This window comes from Trichosurus vulpecula, chromosome 6 (genome assembly GCF_011100635.1).
Source record: "Trichosurus vulpecula isolate mTriVul1 chromosome 6, mTriVul1.pri, whole genome shotgun sequence".
Taxonomy (NCBI): Eukaryota; Metazoa; Chordata; class Mammalia; order Diprotodontia; family Phalangeridae; genus Trichosurus; species Trichosurus vulpecula.
Window position 1 is genome coordinate 270,829,095 of NC_050578.1, and position 25,155 is coordinate 270,854,249.

The 25,155-nt window shown below is 52.0% G+C and overlaps 2 protein-coding genes across 2 annotated transcripts; both read right to left on the reverse strand.

Moving 5' to 3' along the window:
* Nucleotides 1-5,533: 5,533 nt before the first annotated feature.
* PRPF19 (pre-mRNA processing factor 19) lies at nt 5,534-13,884 on the reverse strand. The gene is made up of 15 exons (XM_036765473.1): nt 13,589-13,884; nt 12,290-12,439; nt 12,107-12,183; nt 11,306-11,521; nt 11,129-11,191; nt 10,827-10,868; nt 10,626-10,700; nt 10,030-10,105; nt 9,823-9,932; nt 8,031-8,186; nt 7,766-7,835; nt 7,586-7,671; nt 7,172-7,342; nt 6,959-7,064; nt 5,534-6,101 (listed from the first exon to the last, which is right to left on the reverse strand). Exons 1-15 carry the CDS (start codon nt 13,605-13,607, stop codon nt 6,004-6,006), a joined length of 1,515 nt encoding a protein of 504 aa, XP_036621368.1. The 5' UTR covers nt 13,608-13,884; the 3' UTR covers nt 5,534-6,003.
* On the reverse strand, nt 13,800-25,107 carry LOC118855198 (tigger transposable element-derived protein 1-like). The gene is made up of 5 exons (XM_036765287.1): nt 23,452-25,107; nt 14,938-15,062; nt 14,643-14,797; nt 14,027-14,119; nt 13,800-13,915 (listed from the first exon to the last, which is right to left on the reverse strand). The coding sequence occupies exons 1-5, from the start codon at nt 25,105-25,107 to the stop codon at nt 13,800-13,802; spliced, it is 2,145 nt and encodes a 714-aa protein (XP_036621182.1).
* Between the last annotated feature and the right edge of the window lie 48 nt (nt 25,108-25,155).

Consider the following 25,155-nt stretch of genomic DNA (forward strand, 5'->3'; position numbering starts at 1 on the left):
CTCAGCCTTCTTTGGCCTTATTCCTCAGTGTATAAAACAAGTTGGTCTCTAAGTAATAGTTGACGGGTAATATAACTTAATAATATAACCTTGGGTGGTAGCAGAACCTCAGGTGTGGTTAGTCCTTTCCCTCCTCCTGTGGTGCCCCTCCCTCATCAAAGATATGAACACTGAACAGAGTGGTTAAGTGACCTACCCAGGTGTAACTAGAATGGCCTTTGTTTTCTTTGAGTGACTCAATTTATCTCAGTGAGCTTTACTAGGTGCTAAGCCCCGGGCCAAACCCCATTAGGTGTTAATGTAATCCATGTGGATGTGAACCTCCCAGGGTCCTAAGGGGAGGGGCCAACTCAAGAACCAATCACCAGAGCCTGAGCTCTGGTGATTCAGATGATGTTTGATGCCTGAAGCCCTATAAGAAGGGAGGACAGAGCCATTTGTGCGGGGCTCTGGAGATGGTGTTGATGAGGAGACTCTGGGCAGCTGTAGCTAAGGAGCCCCCCAGCTTGTAAACCCGGATGCTGAAACTTTGTTGAACTCTGGTAACTATGTGTTGGGATTGAATCAGACAAAGTCTGTTGATGTTTGAAATTTGTTTGCATTTTGTTTTGAAGTTCAGGGTGCTGGCTTTTTCCCCTGGGCTAACTGAATGATATTTGAATGCTGAATTAAAAGTAAGCTTGTCAACCCCCTCACCTTGCTTTCCTTAGTTAAGCAGATCGAGAGAACCTGTGCTGTTGGCAGCTTTCTGGGTGCTGGCTGTGGGTGAATCTTATACCCCCACAGAAGCTGCTAGCCGGGTTGTTGAAACACCAGGGTCACACAGCTAGGCTAGGAATCCAAATACCTTCAGCCTTCACACTCAGTTGTTACTATCAGTCAGTCAACAATCCTCTGCTATGCTTCTGCCTCCTCTGGGCCAGGTCTCCTGAAGATACAGTGGCTAATTCTATCCTACCTTCTCTCTCATATCAGGCAACAGGCACAAAGCTGGGCCTATAAGAGGGTGAGGTCACCAGTGGAGAAAAAGGCCTCTAGCACCCTTCCCCCACCCCACCCCACCCCACCCTCCTCTAGCTTTCCCGGCAAACAGAGCTCTGCTTTGGAGTGACTAGCAGGGCAGCTAGATGGCATGGGGGATAGGACCTGAGTTCAAATCCGGCCTCAGATACTTGCCAGCTCTCTGGCCCTGGGCAAGCCTGTTTCCTCATCTGTAAAATGTGGATCATCATGGCGCCTCTCCAGCCTCCCAGGGTTGTTGTGAGGATGAAATGAGGTTATACAGGTAAGGTGCTTTGCCAGCTTTCCAACACTAGCCAGCTGGTGGGTAGGAGAGGGATAGAGGCCTGGGTTATCCAAATGGCCACAAGGGAGGAGGAGTTCCCCTGAATGCCAGTGGCCTAGGGCACTGGCCCTTCACCCTGCCCCATGCAGCTGGGAGAGACACCAGCCTTGACTGGTGGGAGAGGGGCAGGCTTTTGAGCATCCTGTCCCTGCCCCCAGCCTCATTGCTTCACATCTTCTCGAGTGACTCAAGCCACCGCAGAATAAAGAAAACAGCCAAGTCTGGGGAGATGGGGGTGATAATCTTTGTTTGCCAAGAGGCAGAGAGAGGAAAAAACACCAGGGCCTCTCCACAGGGAAGCTTCAGCATTTTCTTTGCTCTCTTTTCTTGGGCCAGGGTGCAGGAAACCTTAGGAAACCCCTGCATTCTCCCTCTTCTTCAGCCACTCCCCAACAGCCAAAGCCCTGACCTGTATGGAGCAAGGCCTGCCTCTGGGGGCCAGTCTCCCCTGCCTCTGCTCTGCTGCAAACCCCACTTCTGATGCACAGAGCTGGATGCTACAAGATGCCAGACCAGGGTCAGCGCGTCTTCTATTTAGATGGATGTGAGACTGACCACCCTGATGTAAGAGAGACTTTTTCTAGCTTCAGTCTGCAAAGATGTTTCTGGGGGAAAGTAGCAGGTGTGGAAAAGGGGATGGTCCTGGGTGGGCTAGGATGGCCAGCCCAGTGAGGGAGCCCAGGGATCTGGGTTCAAATCCCACCCCACCCCCATTTGCTTGCTACTTTGAATTTGCTTTGTATTAAATATGGCCATAAGTCACAGATCTAGTGCACAAAGGTCTGTCTTCACCTCCCTCATTTTACAAATGTGGAAACTGAGACTCAGAAGGCTACACGATTTGCCCGAGATTACACAGAGAGGAAGCATCAAGGGTGGGATTAGAACCCAGATCCTCTCCTGCTGGAGTGCTTTCCTCTGTGACCCAATGAGATCCTATTCATAAAGTATGTAGCACAGTGCCCTCAGTAGGGGCCTAATAAATGCCTGTCCCTTCCCCTCTCACCTCGTACCATGGCAAATCCACCTCCCTCAGCCTGTTTCCTCATGTGCGAGATGGAGTTAGATTAAATGGTCTGAAGTTCCCTCAGCTCTAAATATATCAGGAAGTAGAATAAACTACAAATGTTTCTTCTTTTTGGCCAAACAGGAATGAAGTGATGTCCATGGGCGGGGGTGGAGAGGGAGAACAGGCTCGGGAAGTGAAGAAAAGAGAAGAAACACCGGGTGAGAAAGGGTATCAACAAGGGCATGCCCTTGTTTGGGGGGACAAGATGAAGGCCTCCGTCCGTCCGTCCCCCACTGTGGAAGATGTAAGATTGCTGCTTACAGAAACCTGCAGTCGGGGCCCACGTACAAGACGAAGGATGCTTGATCAGACAAGTTTCTCCGAAGAAGATGATCCGTGGGTTTCTGTGGACTGCAAGCTCCGAGCCGACGGTGTGATGGGGGTAAGCAGAGCGTCTGCGGTCTTGGGCTGGACGCTAGTCATTTCCAGTTGTGTCTGACTCTTCTTGGCCCCGTCCGGGGTTTTCTTGACAAAGATACTGGCATGGTTTACCATTTCCTTCTCCAGCTCATTTTGCAGATGAGGAAACTGAGGCAAGCAGGGTGAAGTGACTTGCCCAGGGTCACACAGCTAGTAAGCATCTGAGGTGGAATTTGTACTTAAGATGGATCTTCCTGATTCCAGGCCTGGTGCCCTATCCACTGCACCATCTAGTGCCCAAAGGGTGGTTTACCAGAGAGTTAATAAAACATTTTCCCAAGGCAATAGCTTCACTAATAAAAGTTAAGTGACTTGCCCAGGGTCACACATCTAGCACGTGTCTGAAGCTGGATTTGAACTCGGGTCTTCCTGACTCCAGCCCTGGCACTCAATCTACTGAGGCAGCTAGGGAGAAATGAGGCAGTGGCTCTCCTGCAGAGGCCAGGGGTGGGGAACCTCCGGCCGTGAGGCCATATGTGGCCTTCTAGGTCCTCAAGTGTAGCCCTTTGAATCCAAACTTTACAGAATAAAAGTACACTTGAGGACCTAGAGAGCCACATATGGGCTCGAGGCCACAGGTTCCCCATCCCTGTGCTGGACTTTGTACTGGTCAGCCCATATTCTGGGTGCTATGCTTTAGAAATGGCATTGGGAACCTGGGGTGTGTCTGGAGGGCAATCAGAACCAGTGAAGGGCCATGTAGTCCAAAGGATCCAGGGGATGTTTAGTTCAGAGACATAGGGGAAGCCCAGATTTTAGGACTGGGAGGGACCTCAAAGATTGTCTGGTGCAGTCTCATTCGGCTCTGAGGAAGGTGAGACCCAGAGGAGCAACAAGCAGGGGGAGTGATGGCTGTTTCCTCACTGTCTGCAGGTGGACAAGCACAAAGAGGTTAAAGGTTGTTCTTGGCCCAAGAGGTTGGAACCAGGAGCCATCAGTGAGAGGGGACAGGCTGGTCTGGGCTCCAGGGCTATTTGGAAGTGGAGCATGCAGGGAGGCCAGGTGCCCTCATGGCCAAGCCTGAAGCAGGTTCGTAACTGTCCATCTGCTAAGGGACCAGGCAGCCTGGGAAGAATCAGGCCAGGCTCGAATCCTGTCCTGTAGGCCTGTCGCCCTCTCGTGGGCATTTTGGGATATAACCCCCCAGAGCTGAGGACCGTCACACTGGTTTGATTAGGAGCCCAGGTCAGGCCCAAGGATGGCAAGGTGGAGGTGAGGCAGAGCTGACCCGGCAATGGACAGTTTCCTGCGTGGAGCCTGGATGGGGCCGAGGGAGGGGCAGGAGCTGGGTCATTTTGTACAAAACGGACCCACGAAGAAAGGATCTCTCCGACGTTTTAACAATCTGATGGACAGAGAACCCACCAGAGCCTACTGTAGGGGTGGCACCAAGTCCTGGATCTGGGGGGAGCCCTGCCCCCTTCACTACAAATGGCCAAGACAAAACCCTGAGATTTCCTAAGGAGTCCCAAGAGGCACACAAGCAGTGCCCAAGCATGGTCAGGGTTTGGGCCCCAACGCCCAGCTAAGGTGAAATCTGTGACCGTTCAATGAGCAGCTGGGTGATGGAGTGCTAGGCCTGGAATCCTGGGTAAAGCTCTCCCAGTCCATTCCCTCCTCCATCAAGTGGACTAATGATAGCACCTCCATCACCAAGCTCTTGGGAGGATTATAGATCAAGTATTTCGCAAACCTTAGGAAGCACTAGATAAATATTTATGATTACTGGGCTATTTATTTTCTTGGGTGGTTGAAAGTGTGGGAAAGTACGAGCCCTGGCTCAATGTAGGGATTGGAGAGATGGCTCAAGAATAAGGCTTTAATCCCAAAGCACCAGCATCCAGAGATGTCCTGGCCTGCAGGGCCTAGTTATAGAAGCCCGGGGAATGTTGGGAAGGCACCTGTGGAATGCCAAGTGCAGGACCAGGTCAGGAAGGACACCAGTTCAAATGCCACCTCTAACACTTTCTAGCTGTTTGAGTCCAGCCAAGTCATTCCAGGTTCTATTTACTGCGCAACAGGACCAAGATTTAATGGGAAATTTCTCCCCAAGGCTCCCAAAGATGATGTCCCAGGCCCTGCCAAGGCCCTCTCGGGGGAAAAAGCATTTCCTTTGTGCCAAATCCCTCCTGAGAAGTCAGGCATTAAAGAGCCAGGGGTTGTTCTTGCACCTAATGGTCACCTTGGTCACCTACAAGCTAGGCCTGGGTCCTTGGGGGAACATAATAACTGCCTTCAATTAAAGTGCTGTTATGGGGAGGAGTCTTTTGGGTGGGCAAGGGAGGGAGAGGAAGAGAGAGGAAAGCAGGGAGAGGAAAGGGGAGAGGGGTGTGGGGCCTTCTCTTCTCTGAAGCCTTGGAGCAGACCTGGACGGTCACATGTCAGATGCAGCCATGGCACGGATTCCCTCAGGGTATGGCTTGGACCTCCTGGTCAGTAAGCCCCTCCAGTTCTCAGGTTCTGTGACCACACTGAGGCAGGAAAGGAGGCTGGAGCCAGGGTACCAGCCATGGTGGTCTTGCATCTATGGAAGGCCATCCCTGGTAGCCCCAGGACGACTCCCTCGCTGCTTGGGGGGTTACCAAGGGCCCCGGCAGGGAGCAGCAGCCCCCCTTGTCCCTGACCCAATGCTTTCTGCTGCTCATCTGCTCCCTCCTCTCCAAGGGAAGCTCAGAGCCTTCCTAAGCAAGCATTTCAGCTAGAGAGACACTAAAAAACATTCGTTTATTTTTTTTTTTAATGAAACTAGATCACTGCTTACAAAAACCTGAACAAGTTCCTGTGCCCTCCCCCTCTGCTCAGCCTCCCTCAGGAGCCAAAGCAAACTGGATGTGGAACAGGCTGAGAGCCCCAAATCATTTCTATTTAAAAGAATGGGAAGCTCTGGGTCCCCGAACCCCTTCTGTGTTGCCTCCGGGGCAATGGCTCATCACAGCAACCTCATCCACCTTCAGTGAGGGTGCCCGGAGGTGGTGGCCCAGGGCAGGCAATCCACACCTCTAGGACAGTCAACACTTGCTGAGGCCAACATTCAGACCAGAGTGAAATGATGTGAGTGTCCCTTCCCAAATTCCTCCCCCCTCCCCTCAGTCTCTCCCCTTCCCACCCCCCACCCCTAACGCTACCCACTACAGAGACAAGGCCTCAGTTGTTCTGGAGGGGAAGGGGCCTACAGGCTGTAGAACTTGAGGCTCCTGTCCATGCCTGTCGAAGCGATGAACTTGGCGTGGTGCCCAAAGGCCACCCCCGTGGTCAGGCCACTGTGCTCTGAGGGGAGAGAAGATGCCCATTAACACCGACAAGGACATGGTGGACAGTCCTCTCCTCAGAGGATCTGCCCTTCCACTTTCAGAACCGCTCCACAACAGCAGAGGCCAACACGACACAAGCCGTGCACTGTGACCTCCAGAAGTCTGGACAAGAAAAATCTTTGTGCCCAATAATTGCCATAACGGTTACATCCAAGTCACAGAGGAAACCAGCTCGAGAGTAAGCCCAAAAGCCATGCCCCGGTGAACGAGTGGTCAAGGGAGGTGGACAAAGGGTTCTCAACACAAACCCAACCAATCAAATTGGGACAGAAGGTGGTAGCAACGGACTGTGCTGGAGGGACATGCATTGTTGATGGAGCTGGGAACAATCCCTTATTAAACGCCTTCCGTGTGCCAGGCAGCAAAGAAAAGCAACAACAGCCCCGCCCTCAAGGAGCTCACAACAGGCAAGCGACTGTGGACGAAGAAGAGCTGGCCTAACTCTTGGGAGAAGCAATGTGGAGAGACATCCACGTGCTCTGACCCACAGACCCACTGCTAGGTGTACACGGCCAAGGGGCGCAGGGGCACAAGCAAGAGACTGTCATCAGAACTTCCTGTGACAGGGAACAAAGCAGAAGCTGTGGCCTTGGCTGGGCTGTTGCCGAACTGGGAGAAGCACTGGACAGCAGAGCACAGAGAAGCCCGGCGGCCCCAGCCCAGCCCATCTCTGCCTTGGTAAAGCTCTGGGGTCATCCTTCTCTGCACCCAGAGGACAGGACACCCCTGGTGGGCGGGCCTTGGCCTCCAGGGAGTCTTCCCAGTGCTCTCCCGCCCATCCCCGACTTGGGCCACGAATGAAGAACTTCCTACCTGTGAAGTGAAGGATTTCTGTCCACTGTTTGCAGATGTAGATCTGAACATCGGTGCCTCCCAGGGCCAGGTACGTGCCACTCTGGTCGAAGATCAGTGACTTCACCTGCCAGAGAGACAGGGAGAAAATCAGGCTCAGAAGGCGGGGACCCTGGGTGAACAGAGAGCAGAACGAGGGTCCAGCTCAAAGCAGGGACGAGGACCCCCACCCACCTCAAAGTTGTTATCCAGCTGCAGTGTCTTGAAATTCTTGAGTTTGCGAAGATCCCAGAGTTTGACGGATGAATCATCGGCCGCAGTAGCCAAATAATAACCATTCTCCGAAAAGGCGATGCTGGTGATGGGGCCAGAGTGTCCAGGGAAATTGGCCACATTGGTGCGTTCCTGCAGCCGGGGGAGAGAAGACAAGTCAGCTCTAGAGGTGCTTCTTGGGGTCTGACCTCAGGAGGGAATACAGGGGTATTTTAGGCAGAAGGAGGATAGCGAGGGAAGCCAGCATAGGAAAGCACCCCCTGCATGCAACAAAGGGATCACTGCAACCATTTCTCCAACATCAACCCGCCACGGCTGCCAGGCACACTAAATAATGCTGGTCAAACAGCATCAGAGTCCAGGCCTCCCGCCTACCTTCAGGTCCCAGATCTTGATTTGAGAGTCCATGGTCCCCGTCCCAAAAATAAGCCCATCAGGATGGAACTGAGCACAAGTGAGAGCTGCAGAAGGAAGGGAAAACTAGCTGAGTCCATGCCTGCCTGACCATGACAAATGGAAAGGAGAGGGATCGGCAGGGCCTTCTGGGCCACTTACCGCAGCCTGAAGTCTCATCGGTGACCTTGGTGAGCACTCGTCCCGTCTGGATGTCTGAGAAGGCCCAGTACTATAAACAAACACAGACAACCAAGCAAAGATGAAGGGTGGGGGGATACAGCTGCCCCCTGGGGAACACAAGAAGCCTGGAGATAGAGGGGGTTCCACGATTTAACGTCACGCAAAAAGGCAAGGCATTCCCTGCTCATGGTCGCAGGGTTCCAAGGAGGTGAAGGTTTTGGCTTCCCAATGAGGAGGAACTCACCTGATCATCAGAGGAGCTCAGAAGGTAGTCGCCTGTGGCGTGAAGACTGAGTCCTGTCACAGCACTCTCATGTGCCCGGACAACTTGCACACAAGAAGCATTGGGGACTGACCAAATACGGATGGTGGCATCCGGGGAAGCAGAGAACACCAGATCCTGGGGAGGAAGAAAAGAGACAAGAAATCAGAAATGAACAAGACAGACAGAACATGAGACTATGATGAATGGAAACCAGGGAGGGCCACAATTCTGGGGCCCCATCTTCACCATTGCCAATTTTGCCCATTGGCTCACCCCATTAAAAAAGGGCCTGTGTCTTTCCCCAGGTTTGAGGAGTGTCCTGGGCACGTTCCTGCCTCCTGCCTTTCTGGTCCTCATGCTGCTGTCTGAAGGATCTTCCTGACTTAGTGCTCTCACTCTACCACCAGACACCATCAGGGGACTTTCAATGCCCATCAAATAAAGGGTCAGCTCCTGAGCTCCTCAGCAATGCCGTGTCTTCCAGCCTTAGTTTATACCCCTCCCCTTCATGTGCCTCATGTCTAGCAAAACTACTGCTCTGCCCTCTGCCTTTGTTCTTGCTGCCCCGGGGCTGGAATGCCTCCCCACACCCCAACAAGTGGACTGTCTCTGTAAAGCTTTCAGCGACACTCCTCTCCACTCCCCCCCAAGCCCATCTGCCCTTGCACTGCTGGAGTCCAGGTCTGAGCTCAGTATAGACAGTGGCCCACAATGGAACCAGCAGGTCGTCTCGCCGACAAGGCCATGCCGCCTTCTAGCGGCAGGGCAGGCCAATGTAGTGACTGTTTCATCTTTGGCTTTCCCCAAAGTTCCCCAAACAGGACACATTGTGATGAGAGGTCATTAATGATCCTTCCTACAGGATGGGTACAACAGGCCATCCAGACCAGCTTCAGGGTCCACTCAACCATCCCCCCAACCACCTCCTAGTAATCAAAAGGACCCAATTTCCACAATGAACTTCTAAACAGAGACAGCAGTCATTAGTTAACATTAAGGACAAGCGTCAACACATTCACCGACAGCAGATTCATCAAACTAAAGCTAGAAGGTCCTCGAGTTCACCTCCTCTGATCCCCTCTGAGGCCCACAGGTGATGCAACTTGTCCAAAGTAACCCAAGAAGCAAGAAGAGACAGAATTAGAACCCAGAACTCTTCTTGCAGACTCTGTTGCCTCCTAGCCTCCAGTGTCCATTAATTAGCCCCGATAGGGGTTAGAGCAGTGACACACAATGGATGTCCTACAGTCCCGGACAGCTTCATTCACATGTGTGTCACAGCAGCAGGGCTGCCCCAATGACCACTGTTAACAAACACAGCCCAGCAGAAAGAGCAAACCTGTTGTTCCACCCAACAGGTTACATGATAAGGATGTTTCCTCTTGGAGTCTGGCCCCTTGAGTCTCTGAAACTCTCCCTAGGAGGTCGGTGGGCACACTGAGTGGGAATGGGGGCACTCGGTCATAGGACGTCATTACGGGGAACTCAATAACTCCTTCTCAACTCAGGCTCAGTTCTCCCGCTTGTCAAATGAGAGGGTTGGACTAAGTGACCTCTGAAGGTCCTTCCAGGTCTAAGGGCTGGAATCCTCCAAGTAAAACCCAGCCCACTGAAGGGTTATTGAGAGAAAAGGCAACCACTCTGACCTCTGACCTTCATGTCAATCTAGCCCACCAGCATCCTGGTAACCATGGGCCTGTGGAAGTAACTTCCAAGTGACCGAGGCCTATGAAGCTGCTCGCAAGAGATGCTCAAAAAGCAAGAGCCTTACCTGGGATGGGTGGAACACCACACTGGTGACCTTCTTGGCGTGGCCTTTGAGTGTGGCCAGGATCTGCTCTGAACTCTTGTCAAAGACGACAACGTTTTTATCCGCCCCTCCTGAAAATGACCCACATTCAAAGAGCTGTCAAGAAGGGCCCCACCCTCCAGAACCCCCCCCAAGGAACATGCAGGGCGTGATGACCCAGCCACTTACCAGTGAGGATCTTGTTGGTGTCCGAGGGACAGAGGTCCAAGGCAAGGATTCCTGGGATGCTGGCACTGTGCAGCCCCTTTACAGAGAGAAGGGTGGCTCACCAACCCAATTTTAACTGAGGTTGTCCCTGGAGCTAAAGTCTGATCCTAGGCCAGGGGCACAAGTGTAGCTTCTGCTTCCCTTTCACTGCCCTGTGACTCAAAGCCTGCATTTACTTATCTCCCTCCAAATACCCGACTTGACTAAAAGTCAGGAATTTCTCATTCTGCTCTCAGGCAGGGACCTTACCAAGTGGGAGAGGTGGTCTGAACTGAGTAGAGAAAAAGAGTGTTCAAACCACTCTTCTCAAAGACAACCTCCCCTCCCACTGTGATCACCTGATGCCTCCATGCGGGAGGCCCAGGGGCCTGGCAGATTTCCACCAGGACACTAGCATTCCATCTCCCTAAAAGGAGAGATGGGCACGAAGCAGGAGGCCCTTCTACTGGAGAACTAGAGATTACACAGAAGCAGAGAGAAGATTTGGTTCCCAGGGATCACGAGAAAGAAAATGCCACAACTGGGCCCTGGGTCTGGTTTTGAGGTGCGCCACTCACCACATGGGATGCCACCTGCCGATATTTGCTGAGCTCCTCTGGCTTTACCAGCTCCTCCGGCACTGTCTTCCCCCTCTGACAAAAAGAACAGCCCCAGAGGTGTATGCTGGTGAGTGGAGACAAAGGTCCCTGCTAAGCCCCCTCCCTCAGAGCTACTGCCCGAATTCATGTAGGTCCCCATCTCTAGCGGGCAGGACTTACCTTCTTACGCTCTGTGGTGAGCACCGTCGCTTTGTCTTGAAGCTGGAGAGGAGAGCAAAGGACCATGAAATTCAGGCTAGAGACCCGACTGCTCACCCCATGTGGAGGCCTAAGGTCGCCACCTACTTCCTTCTCCAGACCCAGGGACAATAAAGGGAGCTGGGGCTCAATCTGACCCCCTGAATCTCACAGGAAGGACACTAAGTCTTTATCCAGGGAACCAGCAAAGACAGAAGAAGGGAGGCAAAGGCTGAAGACACAGGAGCTCTGCCAAGTTTAAAACACAGAATCAAGGTATCTACCTTCTGGATGATCTCGGGAGTCATTCCAACCAGCTCTCCCAAATCCATCGGCTCACCAGCACCCTAAAGGAAAGAAGAGCAAGGCTGAGAGGAAGCCCAAAGCAAGTCCAGGACAGGCAAGAGGCCCATCAGGACTCGGCCGTGGGCACACACAGTCCCGATCAGCAGAGCACTCACCACAACGCTGGGCTGAGAGCTTGGCACGGCCTGGGGCACAATGAGACCAGCCTGGGGCTTCAGTGTGGCCAGAGCTTCTCGGGCAGCAGTGACCTCCTTTGTGAGACGGGCAATGACACGGCAGGCAGCGTCATGCTGGTAGAGTGCGTGTGACAGTTCCTGGCGGGTGGTCTGCAGCTGCTGGCGCAGGGTGAAGCTGTGGAGCATGACCGCATCCTTGGGGAGAAAGGGGCCCGGGTGAGAGCAGAAGCAGCCAGCCTGATGCCAGGCTGAGCCACGTCTGCAGCTGATGCTGCCCCAGGAAGAAAGGGAGAGGATGACGGACAAGATTCGAGGGAAGCTGATGGAGCTCTGGGTACAATGTGTGTCTCCTTCCCACAGCCCTCCCCTAGCCCAGTCTGGCCACACCAACAGGGAGAGGCCCACTCTCAATGATTCTGCCTTTTGGGAGGCCAGCCGGGCCCCCTGGGGCCCTGACTAAGAAGAGCTGACCCTCATCGCCCTCGGGGAGCTATGATGCTCCCACCAAGAAGTCTGTGGGTACCCAAGAAACAAGAAGCCATCCTTGTCCCCATAGCCCCCTTGCACCGAAGGGCACAGCTGAAATGAGCTGACAAGGTCACGTTTACAACCCCACCCCCCTCCAATCCACACATCTGAGAAAGGAAAAGTGGGCTGCTCAGGACAGAACTGCTGTATTACTAGTGAGTGACTCCTTGGCTCCCAGAGCCCCAGCCCACACACAACCCCCCACCCTCTGCCCTGCGCTGGAGAGAGACTGTTCTTCCTCGGGGCTCTCACCCATTCATCTTGCAAGGCTTTCAGGATGGCCGGGATGCTCGTGGCTGAGGGTGGCTTGGGCCGGATGGGGTGGGCAACTGTCGGAGAGACAGAGAGAGGTTCTTGACAAATTTCTGGGTCAGTCTACCCTCCCCGTCTGCTCCCCTTGGACCCTGGACGGGCAGACCCTGCAGGAGGAGGCACCTTTGATGTCGATGAGCTGCTCCTCGGACAGGGGCTGGTTGTTGATGGGGTCGGTGCCATTCTCTGCAATGTACTTCTCGATGAGCCTCCGCTCGTACACGTGGTTGGACACGGGGGACACGCAGGGGTGCTCGGGGACCTCGTTGGAGACTGCCAAGAGAGAGGCGTCAGGGGCTTTGCTGGAGGGGTCTGGGCAGAGGGCTCCCGGGGGCCCGGACCACGGGGGCACAGGTGCCCGGGCGGAGGAGGGGGGCAGCTTCTCGCTGATCCCCCCGGGGCTACACCGCAATAATCTGGGCCAGAGTCACTGGAGGGTATGAACATCTCGGACCCAGCCGGGTGACAGCGGGACAGACACCCCGCCTCTCTGGGCGCCTCTTTCCTATCCTTGGGGGGTGGGAGTGGGGGGGCGGCCCGGCCTCCTCCCTCACAGGGTGTGGAGGGTCAGAGGACGCACCAAAGGCTTCTTGGTGTTTGTTCAGGCCACTGGGGTGAAGTGACTGGCCCAGGGTCACACACCCAGGCGTCTGAGGCCCAGTGCGGCCGAGTCCTCCTGCCCCGGGGGGGCCCCCCCTCCTCGGACACTGCGCACCCAACAAGCGCATCTGGGGCACCCGGGAAGGGAAGGTCTGGCGGTCAGGAGGGATGCCCCGAGGCGGCGGGGGGCTCGGCTCCAGCCCCCCGTCCTGCGGAAGAGGAAACTCCAGGGTCGAGGGGAAAGGGCCCAGGACCCGCCTCCCCGGGGGGCTTCCCTGCAAGGGTTCCGGAGGTGGGAGGGCAGAGGACGGGTGCCAGGGACCACCCGCCGCCCCCGGGCCTTCGCTGACCCACCTTTGGTCCCCTGGGGTCCCTCCCCGGCTGGCGCAGCAGGGGGTGAGCACCCCCACCGTGCCCGGTCCGGTGCGGAAGGAGACGAGACCCTCCCTCTCCCCTCCTACGCTCTCCCGGACCCGCCCCTCCCACCTCTGCCCGCGCCCCCTTAGACTAGCGACTCCTGGAGGTACGGGGCTGCCTGAGGCCGTGCCCTGGCTCCGCGCCTTGCGCGGCACACAGGCGGCGCCTAATAAATGCTTCACGGCTGACGGACCGATCTCCAAGAGGCTGACGCATTGGCTCCGGCTCCGAGGCTCTCCCACTCCCACCCCAGCACCCCGTCCAACCCTCCCGGCCCCATGTTACAGATGAGGAAACTGAGGCCGCGGCGGGTCACTCCGGCAGGGAGCCGCTGGGCCGGGCCGTGGTCCCGGTTCCACCTAGGGAGGCCTGGCCGGGGTCGGGGGTCCGGAGGCCACTACTCACTGGAGCAGATGAGGGACATGGCGCCACCGCCGCCGCTGCCGCCGCCGCGCTGGGGCTCCCTTCCCGCCGGGCTCTGCTTCCGGGGCCGCGGCCTCTACTTCCGGTTCTCCCCCCTCTCCCGGGGGTTGTTCCGGTTCGAGGGGGAAAGAGGAGGACCGGGAGCGCGGGGCTTCACGTGGGGGAACCCGTTGCGCGCAGGGTCCTGGGGCAACTAACGGAAACTGGCGCTTCCCGGCATGCAATGGGCCCGGAAGGAGCCCTCCCGCCCTCCTATTCGGACTTTCCGGACCGTGCTCGGTTTCTTCCGGAAGAACATGGCATCAGGAACTACATTTCCCATGATGCAGAGGGACTAGGACCCGCCCAATTCCCCGGAGGTCTAAGGGGAGGTCGAAAGATCGCGAGATTTGGTATTACGGGCCTTGGCCTTAAAACTACCTCTGCCTCCAAACCGCTGTATCTGTTTGGACCTGTGGGTGGTCTCGGTATTAGTGAGGGGCTTGGCCCGGATGAGCCGGCCGCGTTTTAAATCTAAAGATACAGGACCACAGAGGTGGAGCAGTTGGGGACCTTAGACACCATCCAGACCCCCTCCCTCCCATTTTACAGATGGGTAAACTGAGGCCCAGGGAGGGGGAAGGAATAATGCTCCCATCATAGAGCACAAAATACCGATAATGGACTTTCCCGTCACAGTCATGAGTGCAGCCCTTACCTAGTAGTGGCTTGGCCGGGTAAAGACTGTATGTTGGTGCTCCCGTTCAGAATGTATTAGACACCAATACAACCGCTAGTACCTTCAGGCGGGGGGCGGGGGGGGGGGGGGTGGGGCGCAGGGTACAGCGTACAAAGTGTTTGCAACACCTTTAAGCCCAGGCTGCGTCCTGGTAGAGCCGAGAGAGCTGGGTTTGAATCTCTCCTCAGACCCTGTCATGGCTGTGGGGCCGCGGGTGGGTCGCCAATAACCTGCCGGTGCCTCAGTTTCCCCACCTGTAAAATGAGGGGCTGGACTCTCTGGCCCTAACTCCATGATTCTGGGGTCCCAAGGCCAGACGTGCCGGTTCCTGGGCTCTCTGCATCCGCGAAGTTAGAGGGTTGGAGGCTTCCGAGGACACTTTCAGCCAAAGGCAGAGAACCGCCTGACAAGCCCGGGGGATCCGGGAGGATCCAGGAAAGCTTCCCAGGGGAGGGGACGAGAGCCGAGCCGAGCTGAGCCCAGGAAGAAGATGAACGTTCTGAAGCCCCCAAACAACGGCCAGGGAGGGCAAGCCCGGCCGCTGTCCCTGTTCTCCTGCCGGGGGTACCAGCTCACAGCTTATGTAGGGTCAGAGCCCTGCAAGCATCCCCACCAGACCCGGTGATGCACAGGATGCGGCAGGGAACGAGGCACCCGGAGGGGCCCGATGGCAGACCCCAGGTTTCTAACCTGGGAAGCTGGAGGGCGGGGAGACAGAGTTGGAAAAGTGGCTGGCTCCTGGGGAGCAGAAAGATGGCAACATCATTCTTTCTGTAGGGCCAGGTTGGGCCAAAGGGCCAGGTAGAGGGCCCAGAGGCGGCAGGAAGCTGGGGAGGCAGCCGGGGAGAAAGAGGCAAGCTCGGACTGGTGCACTCTGTGGAGCAAGGGGCGTGCAATGCATTCAGGAGCCAGAGCCCACCAGCTTACCAGGTGAATGACCTTGGGCAAGTCCTGGGATCAGGGCTAGAATTGTGGGATCCAGCACTGTAAGGGACCTCAGAGACCATTTGGGTCTCAGCCCCAGCCCCTGCTGGGCAGGAGCTCTCTGTTCTCTGTCTACACTCCCCCAGTGACCCCATTTGTTCTTGGGATTTCACTCATCACCTACACCAAGAAAAGTATTACAAACTGGTATAGGAGAGAGGCACTGGGCCCAGAGAGAAAAAAAGAATAGGTTTTTACATAATATATGTATGCCTGTTTACTTATATATAAGAGACGTGTATAAACACATGTACTTTGTATGTACGTACATACATACATAATTGTAGATTAGCTCCAAGACATGTCCGAGTACACATTACAGTCTGGATGAGTAGCAAGCATTGCCCTAAGTTCTGGGGATACAAAAAAATCCTCATCCACTGAGCTTTTTCTGTACTCTCTTGATTGCTTAGGAATCTTAAGAGGTGAACGTTCCAGAGCTTGAGGCAGTCAAGTTTGCAGTGGATAGGGCACTTGGCCTGGAGTCAAGAGGATCTGAGTTTAAATCCAGTCTTAAACACTTCCTAGCTGTGTGACCCTGGGCAAGTCACTTAACCACGGTCTTCCTCAGTTTCCTCACCTGTAACATGGGGATAATAATAGCACCTACCTCCCAAGGCTGTTGTGGGGAACCACCTGAGATATCTGTGAACAGCTCTTAGCACAGTGCCTTGTCCATGGTAGACATTATGTAAATTCTTATTCCTTTCCCTTCCCCCAGTTAGCCTAATGTTATCCTCTGACAAGGATAGACCTGGAAGACCTCGCCGTCTCTACGGGATCCTGTGTCTGGCACATAGGAAGTGCTTGTTTGTTGACTGATCAATGGCTGACTGGCTCCCCTCTCCAGGACAGTGGCCGATGCCTTTGGTGACCTGGATCCATCTCCCTGCCTTGTCTTGCTTGATGCTAAATTTGGAAGGTTCATCAACCAGAATTATCCATATCATTATATCTTTTAAGGATTTTGACATATGTAGGGGACTCCTTGGTGGAAGAGAGCCATGCAAGTGGCATTTGGCTCAACCAAATCAAATCCTTCTTCAGTGTCAAGAAACAATAAGCATCATGTGGGCATCTCTCTATTTGTCAATCATTTATGTGACTGTTGAGTTTGGGAAACCCTGTTTCCTCCTTCTTCATATCTGTAGCAAGGATGTCCTCTGCACCCATGGACCTTTGACTGATGGAAATCAATTGCCCTATCAAAGAGATGCTGCCATAGTCAACAGATGCTTGATTTCCTTGCCAAGCAGAGAAATGTGGAGGCCAAAAGCAGTCCTGGTTTAGACCATAATCCCATTTGTGAAATCCTATGGAGAAGCGCAGTGGAAGACTGAACAAAGTAGTTGCCTGTCATCAAAAGTACTGGGAAAACAAGGTACCGAAAATTTAGCAAGAGACACAACTGGGCAAAGCCATTCTTCGGGCATTTAGAGACAAATGAAAGGATAAAGAGGGAACAGATCTGGTGTTGTCTGTAGCCCAAACTCTCTTTGCTCCATGAATTGTGGACAGTGAAGGGCAGTCACCAAGAGTGGACTCTTCACAGCACAGCCCTGGAGGAGGGGCCAAGAAGAACTGCCAGGCTGGACCACGGATGTGGAGGAGGCTCAGAGAGAGGCAGGGGACAGTTCTCAGGAGGGCAGGAGACAAAATATTCAGCAAAAATTAGGCTTACTACCAAAAGAAAAAAGTGACCAAGAAAAGATTAGTAATTTCTGGCCCATATCCTCCACGAAGCTGCTTCCAGCACAGTTCCTGGCAATAATAGCTAGCATTTATACACGCTTTAATGTTTGTAAAGCATTTTATGTGGATTATCTTATCTGATCCTCACAAAAGCCCTGTAAGGTAGGTACTTGTATTATCACCCCCATTTTAGAGATGAGGAAACTGAGACAGACAGGTTAAGTGACTTATCCAGGGTCATACAGCTAAGAAGTGGCTCAAGTCTTCCATACTCCAGGCCCAACACTATCCAATGTGGTGCCACCCAGCTGCCTTATACATAGTAAGTACTTATTAAATGCTTGTTGACCCCCTGAATGACCACCAAAGTCATCTTCCTCAGACATAGTTGTGGCTGTGTCACTCTACCCCTCAAAAATATTCACTGGTTCCCTGTGGCTTCTGAGAAAATCAGAAATGCCAAGCCTGGTGTTTAAGGCCTTTTCTTGTCATTTTACGTTCCTGACCTTCCTAGACTCTATGATCTGCTCTGGTCAGTCTCCTAGCTCTTCTGTGAATCCCCTCTCCATCTCCTAAACACAGTGCACCACACCCAGGATGACCCCTTCACCACTCATTTCAGAATCCTCATCTGTCTTCAAGGATCAGTTGGATGCTGCCTCCTCTGGAAAGCCTGCGCTGATCTTCTCCCCCTCTGCAAATGTTCCCTTAATGACTTCCCTGTGTATGTCTTGGGTCCTCCAGTAAACTATAATCTTCTTACTTTTTATATGATAGCAAAAAGCTGGAAACAAAGTAGTTGCCTGTCATTTGGGGAAATGTGTGCTCCATATTGCATTTACCAAATATTTGTTGGATGAATGAATCTCGTAATGGAATATTATTGCATAGTAAAAATAATTATTATGATAGATTCAGAAAATCCTAGGAGAACTTGTATGAAATGATACCAAAAAGCATAAACAAGAGAATGACCTCAATAATATATGTAGGGGGATTTATCTGAGGAGTCATTGTTCAGTCTGATGAGTTTCCCCAGTCAACTCAGCGAAACTATAGGACAGGAGTTTAGAATAAGGGTCTATAAATTTGTGTGTTTTTTTAAATGATAATTTTATTTCATTATAATTGGTTTCCTCTGTAATCCTGTCTTTTGTTTTACGCATTTAATAACAATACTCTGAAAAGGGGTCCATAGACTTCCTTAGACTGCCCAAAGGGTCCATGACAGAAAGCAGTTTGAGCCCCTGTGGCATCTGAGGGGCGCCTCCGCATGGAATTTCAGCATGGCTTGCTGAGAAAACACAGAACTATTCATTGGGTTTCAGAGACCTGGGCTACCTCCAGGGTAATAATCTGATGGGATTTGTGAAGCTTGGCTTTTGCTAGAAGATTCTCTCCTCTCTGGTTTATAAAAATGAGCTAATAGACCCGGCTTTCCTAGTTCAGAAGACAGAGCAGTGCTCCGCTAAATGGGTCTGGATTCCGGAGGCTGAGAGGGGACAGAATTCTCCTCCTTCCCTTCCCAACTAAAAATGGCTGACGTGGGGGTCAAGGCCCAGGAGATTGGCATGTTCTTGCTCAAGCATCCTAAGAGGGGACTTTCCCAGCTCTAGAGATGGTAACAGCCAGGCCCCTGAGAGATCTCCTGGGGAAGCATATGGCAAAAGTGTGCCTGCTTGGTCCTGGGGCTTGCCCCATAGGTAACCCCATGTTTGAGACTTCCAGGTTCAGTAGGTCCTAAGTGTGAGAGTTCAGCCATTAGCTCTTTAAAGTAGGGGGGTCTTAGCATTTTTTTGTGTTATGGGCCCTTTTGGCAGTGTCTGATGAAACCCATGGACCATTTCTCAGAATGATATAAGTGAATTAAACAAAATACCGAGGATTACAAAGGAAACCAATTATACTGAAATTCACTTATCGATATATTAGAAACACAAGTTCATAGACTCTACCGGAAATCTATCCATAGACCCCTGGGTGGCTGGGTGGGGTCTCTAGGTAAAGAACACCAGGCTAGGGGGAGATTTCCTTAAGGGTTCAATTCTTGGAGAAGTCAAGTCAACCCACGAGCACTTATTAAGTGCCTGCTGCATTCCAGCCCCTGTGCTTAGCTCTGAGGCTATAATGGCAAAAGACATTCCCTGCCCTCAAGGAGCTCCCAGTCTAATGGGGGAAACAACTGTGTACTGATGAGCTATATACAGGATAAACTGGAGGTGTGTTGGGGAAATAAGTGCAAAGTATGGAATAATCAGTGCTCTAATGGGAGTAGGAGCGCACACTCCAGTGGGGAGAGAAGTACATATGAAACCGTAGACAGCATCAATAGAAGGTGGACAAATACAAACATGTACAAAGTACTTAAAACACAAGCTAGTTTGGGGTGGGGGGGTCAGGAAAGGCTGCTCAGAAGGATCCAGAGTCCTCGCCAGACTTCCAGAGTGGTCGGAGGCACAGAAAAGGTTGAGAACCCCCGGTAGAAGGAAAAGAGAAGAGGGGAACGGGGTGAGCCTTCATATAGGGCCAACCATGTGCCAAGCACTGGGCCGAACGCTTTATAAAGATCTCCTTTGAGCCTCACAGCAGCCCTGGGAGGTAGGTGCTATTACTATCCTCACTTTACAAAACTAGGGCAAACAAGTGCCTTGCCTGGGGTCACAGAGACAGTAAGTTTTTGAAGCTAGTTCTGAACTTGTGAGTCTAGGCCCAGACCTCTAGCCACTATGCTACCAGCTGCCTCAGGACCTAGGACAAAGCTTGGTATAGCACAGATGTTAGGATGAACAATTAGCAAAGGAGACTGAGGAGTGCTGAGACAGGTAGGAGGTTAACCAGGAAAGAGTGGAGAATTTCCAGAACATGAAGTTGATTAACCACCTCAAATGCAGCCGATGGGTGAAGAGAAGGAAGAGGATCAAGAAAGCCATTGAATTTGGCCATCAGTAACTTTAGAACAGTATGAGTTAGGTGGAAAGCCAGATTGCTAAACGTTGAGGAGTGAGACTCTCTCAAGGCTAGTGCCTTCCCTCTAATTAAATTCACCCTGTATACCAACTGACAGGGTGAGGCTGAAGAGGACTGAGGATTCCATCCGCTGGAGAAGACACAAGGGGATGGCATCTGGTCCAAAAACAGAGGTGCTGGCCTTGGCCAGAAGGATGTCTGGTGGGGGAAGGAGAAGAGAGTGGGTGATGAGATGTAGAGAATGCGACAGCAAGGAGCTCCCTTCCAATGGCCAAAAAGCAGTGTCCTAAATTGGCAAGCATAATTGAGATCCAGCCAATGCTCAGATCCCCTGAGACAGCGCCTTTCCAAGTGAAGGGGCTCAGAGCCTACTCCTTGGGTAATCACAACCATCATTATATGGAAGTGCTTTGGAAAGACTGCAGTGCCCATGGATGTTCTGTGACTGGCTCCAGCTGACCTGCCACATGGCTGGGAGGAGTCTTTGTTTTGTTGGTTTGTATCTGGAAACGTTGATGTCTTCAGAAAAGTCAGAGTCAGTACTTTGGCTCATTCTTGCTCCACTCCTGGAGGTACTCTGTGACTCTCATCAAGAGTGAAGATAGCATGGGATGAAGGGAAGGGCCGTAAGGCCTCCCACCCTCTCCTCTGAGACCATGCAGTTCCTGAGAAATGAGGCCTCCTTGGCCTGTTCGTTTCTTCTTTTCTGTTCTAGGTAAAGGGAATAGGGCCTCTTATCTAGGTCAGGAGTGAGAGTTATAGGAATCCAGCTCAGGTGTTGCCCAGCCTGGCATCAGTAACCTTGGAGTGACCTTGGAGACTCCAGCTCAGTAGGACTCATCTGGCATCTGAGCTGCCTCTGGGCATGATCTTGGTATAGCCTATGCTGTGTAGTAACTCAAGCTAAGTTAGGCATCTAATCGTGCTGTAATTCAGAGGGTATGGAGAGCCAGGGGGAGGGGGAGGGAGTATCATGCTCCTAGAGGGTGGGGAAATGCCCCTCAAAATGAGGGAAACAGCTGGTGGGGCAACCCCTGAGGTAGAAGAGATGTACTTTCTTGGTTCTAGGAAAGAAGGTCACAGTGTACACTACACAAATATGATTGCCACATCTTTCATTAATTCATCCATTAGCTGTGATCTCTCACCCTATTCTTAAGAGCTTTTGCTCATCTCTGTTAAATCCCTTAATCTTCTAGACAAATAATAATCAAGGTTGTTGGCCATAAAATTTATTTGCAATCAACAATAAAAACAAACAGGCAAAAAATTATTTACACTATGTCAGCCGTGAGAAAGCTCACAGTTCCCTTCAGCCATTACTGTGAGAGCTGACTTGGTTCTGGTTTGGCACAGGCCCACCATTTGCTTTCTCTCAGAGTACCCGTTAAAATCTTTTCTCATGAATTCTCTTCATGTTTCTTCCCAAGATAAAGGTTAATTTCTGGTTTTTTTTCCTTAACTTCTATTTTACCTTTTATGAACAGCTCTACCCTTCTTTAGTTAAGAATTCTTTCCCTGCCTATAATTGTGAAAGGCACCTCCTTTGATTTGCTGATTCTTTTTTCTGATGTTACTTTTATATTTAGGTCAAGTATCCATTTGGAGCTTATGGTAGAATGTAGTGCAAACGGTGATCTAAATGTATTTTCTGACAGATCACCAGTTTTCCTGGTAGTTTTCCCCATATAACATCTGTCTAAAATTGAATTTTATTTTGTCAGTTAAAAATATACCTTCTCTCCCTCTCACCTCTGTATTGTCCTCTCCCCCTAACCCCCCCCCCCAAGAAAGAAAAACAGAACCTTTGTAACAATTATGCTTAGTCAAAACAATTTGGCCATGGCCAAAAAAAGATATGTCTTCATCTGCACTGAATCCATCGTTCTCTGTCAGGACATGACATTTCACGGGACACAACCCAGGTCTGGAATCCGAGGACCTCAATTCAAATGCCACTTCTGATGCTTCCCTGTTTGCCTTCAAGCTAGTTACTTACCTTCCCTGGGCATCAGGTCCCCTACCTACAATGTACAAATTGATGAGGCCTGAGCTGTGGCTTCTGAGGTTTCTTTCATCTCTGGAGCTATTTACCACTGCCAAGTCTTTGCATGAGACAGGCCTGGTGTATTTTCACTCCTCACTTTTGCCTCCTTACCTGCCTTCAAGACTCACTCAGCTCAAGCCACTTCCTACTTGAGACCTTTCTTGATGGTTAGTGCCTTCCCCCTGTGTCCTATCCCCAAAGTTACTTTTACTTACTTTGTCCATATATTGTATTTACTTCTCTGTTTACCTGACTCTCCAGTAGCGAGTCTGTAAGCACCTTGAGGACAGAGGCTGTTTTCTTTTTGTCTTCCTATCTCCAGAGCTAGCACAGGCCCTGGTGCATACATAGCAAACATCTAATAAATGCTTGTTGACTCAAAGGGAAACAGTTCCTGGAAGACGTAATTTCTTTTTTTAATTAAATTTTGTTTTTTAAAAATCAGCAAATTCTGACTTCTGTCCCTCTCATTCCCCCGCCTTTCCCTTCAGTTCTCTTAAGAAATAAGTTCTTAGTCCTTTTCTCCCAGCCTTGGCCTCAGCCATCACTGTTTCCAGTGACTCCTAAATCACATTTAAGCTCTCCTCAGCCAGTGGCAAACCATCATTCCAAGATTCCATTGCTTCTGCATGATACAGTAACATTATCTCTAATGTCTCTGGAAGAAACTATGGAACCTGGTTAAACAATTGTAATGGCCTGTCTCTGCACCTGGGAATAGAAGTGGATGAGGAAAGACATCCCCCTTTCTCTCCACAGAGAGGCCAGTTCTGTGGCTGTAGAGTATGATGGGCTCTTCAGGGACAGAACCTCAGACTGTGGATTGGTTTTAATTAAAGGTCATTCATTCTTTTTACTGGGAAGTGGACATGGGAAAGTGTAGAGACAAGGAACGCCACCAGAGTTTTTTTTTTTTTTTAAGGCTGTAAGCTTCTTGAGGGCAAGGACAACTTTTTCTCAGTATGCCAGGGCTTGGCACAGTGCCTGGCTCAGCCTGCTGACTGGTCCATTGTCTGTTACCTCTGTGTCCCCCAACTCAGGGTGCTCACATAGAAGTCACTTAATAAAATACAGCCAGTTATGCAATAACTTGATCTACATGTTCTTAAAAAAATCACCTCCCTATGCAAAATTGTGCCATAAAAGCCACAGGGTATATGGGGAAGAGGAAGTTGGGGCACCACACTCAAAAACTTTGTAAATAACACATTAAAAAAAATAGAAACATAATTTTTAAAATGGTAGCACAGTTTTATACATGTTAAATGGCACTTCACCTTGAAAAAGACCTGAAGTTTGCTTGTCGAAATGGGTTAGATCCGAAGGGTTGCAGCCTGTGAATTATTTTGAAGCGGTGGAAGGAGGGTTATCCAAAGTCACAAGAGAAGTTGGACCACCAGATGTGGTTGGGTCATTGACTTCTGGTCTCCTCTGTACCGGCTTAAAATATACATACAATTTCTGCTGCTTGGCTAGCCTCCTCCTTTCATACTGAAGGCGCCGGTATGGCTCCAAATTGGTCCGGATGCCCCGAGCCACTATTCTGCTGCGTTCGGCATTATAGTCGTTATCCTCCAGCCATTGCAACTGTTTTTCAATTACACCTAAAACATCCGATAACTGGGACGTGTCGAGCTGCCTCGGCGCAGCCTTCTGGCTGTCGTCGTCTTCGTCATCTTCTGCCTCCACCTGGCCATCGGCGGCAAGCTGTTGGCTGTCCTCGGTGGTCAGGTGGTCAAGGGGAGACTCTAGAAGCTCGTCCACATCCTCTTTCTTGACCCCCTCAAATCCAACTTGTTTTGCCAGATCAACACAGCTTGCTTTGACTTTTTTTAATTGCTCTGAAGGTTCAAATCCTTTAAAGTCGTGAATCAAGTCAGGGAGCATCTTCTTCCACACCCGATGCAAGCACTCTTTGGTGACGTCATTCCAGGCTTCAACGATGATATCAATGGCCATTTTGATGTTAAATCTCTTCCAAAATGCGATGACAGTTTCTGCGTTCTCACCTCCAGTAGCCGCGAGTAACATCTTAAATGTTCGCCGGAGATAGTAAGCCTTAAACAGGGCTATCGCCCCTTGACCAAGGGGCTGAATCAGGGACGTGGTTTCCGGAGGCAAGAAGATGAATTTGACATTCGGGTTGAGTTCAGCTATCGTCAGGGGGTGGCTTGGCGTGTTGTCAATAATTATAAGAATCTTAAAAGCCATGTTCTTTTTCTTGCAATAATCCTCTAGAACGGGGAAGAATTCAGCAAAAATGTCGATGCAGATTTGGGCGGTCATCCATCCTTTCTTGCTGTAGCGGTAGTGCACGCCGAGGCTGGCTTTCACGATGCCTCTCAGGGCCTGGGGGTTGGCAGAGCGGTACACCACGACGGGCTTCAGCTTCAAGTCTCCGCTGGCGTTGGCCCCGAACATCACGGTCACCCGGTCCTTGGCTGCCTTCATCCCGGGGCTGTGCTTCTCCGCCTTGGAGATGTAGGTGCGTCGAGGCATGCGCTTGTAGTAGAGGCCCGTCTCGTCGAAGTTGAAGATCTGGTCGAGCGTGTAGCCCTCGTCCTTGACCAGCTTCTGGATGAGCGCGGGGAGCTCCTTGGCCGCCTTGAGCTGCGCGCTGGCCGCCTCGCCTAGCAGCTGCAGGCTCTGGAAGTTGTAGCGGTGCTTGAAGCCGCTGAACCAGCCGCAGCTGGCCCGGAAGGGCGCCACGTCGCCGGGGTTGGGCGACTTGCGCTTCAGGTCGGCGTAGATGGACAGCGCCTTGCCCTTGGCCGTGAGGAAGGTGGTGCCCGAGCGCTTGCCCTCCATCCACAGGCTCAGCAGCCTCTCCATCTCCTCGATCTCCCTGGGCCGCGCGCGGATGGACTTGGCCGCGCTCGTGCCACTGCCCGTGCGGGACGTCTCCTTGATCTTGACCGCGTTGTCCCGGATGGTGCGCAGCGTGGACTCCTTGAGGCCTGTGGCACGGGAGATGTCGCAAGTCCTCTCGTTGCCTTCAAAGCGTTTGATGATGTCCAGCTTCTCCTTGATGCTCAGGGCTTTCCTCTTGCCGGCCCCGCCGCCGGACAGGTTGGAGCCGGGGCGCTTGGACATGGTCGGGCCGGGGGCGGGTGCGGGCCTTCTGCCGGGAGACAGTCACGC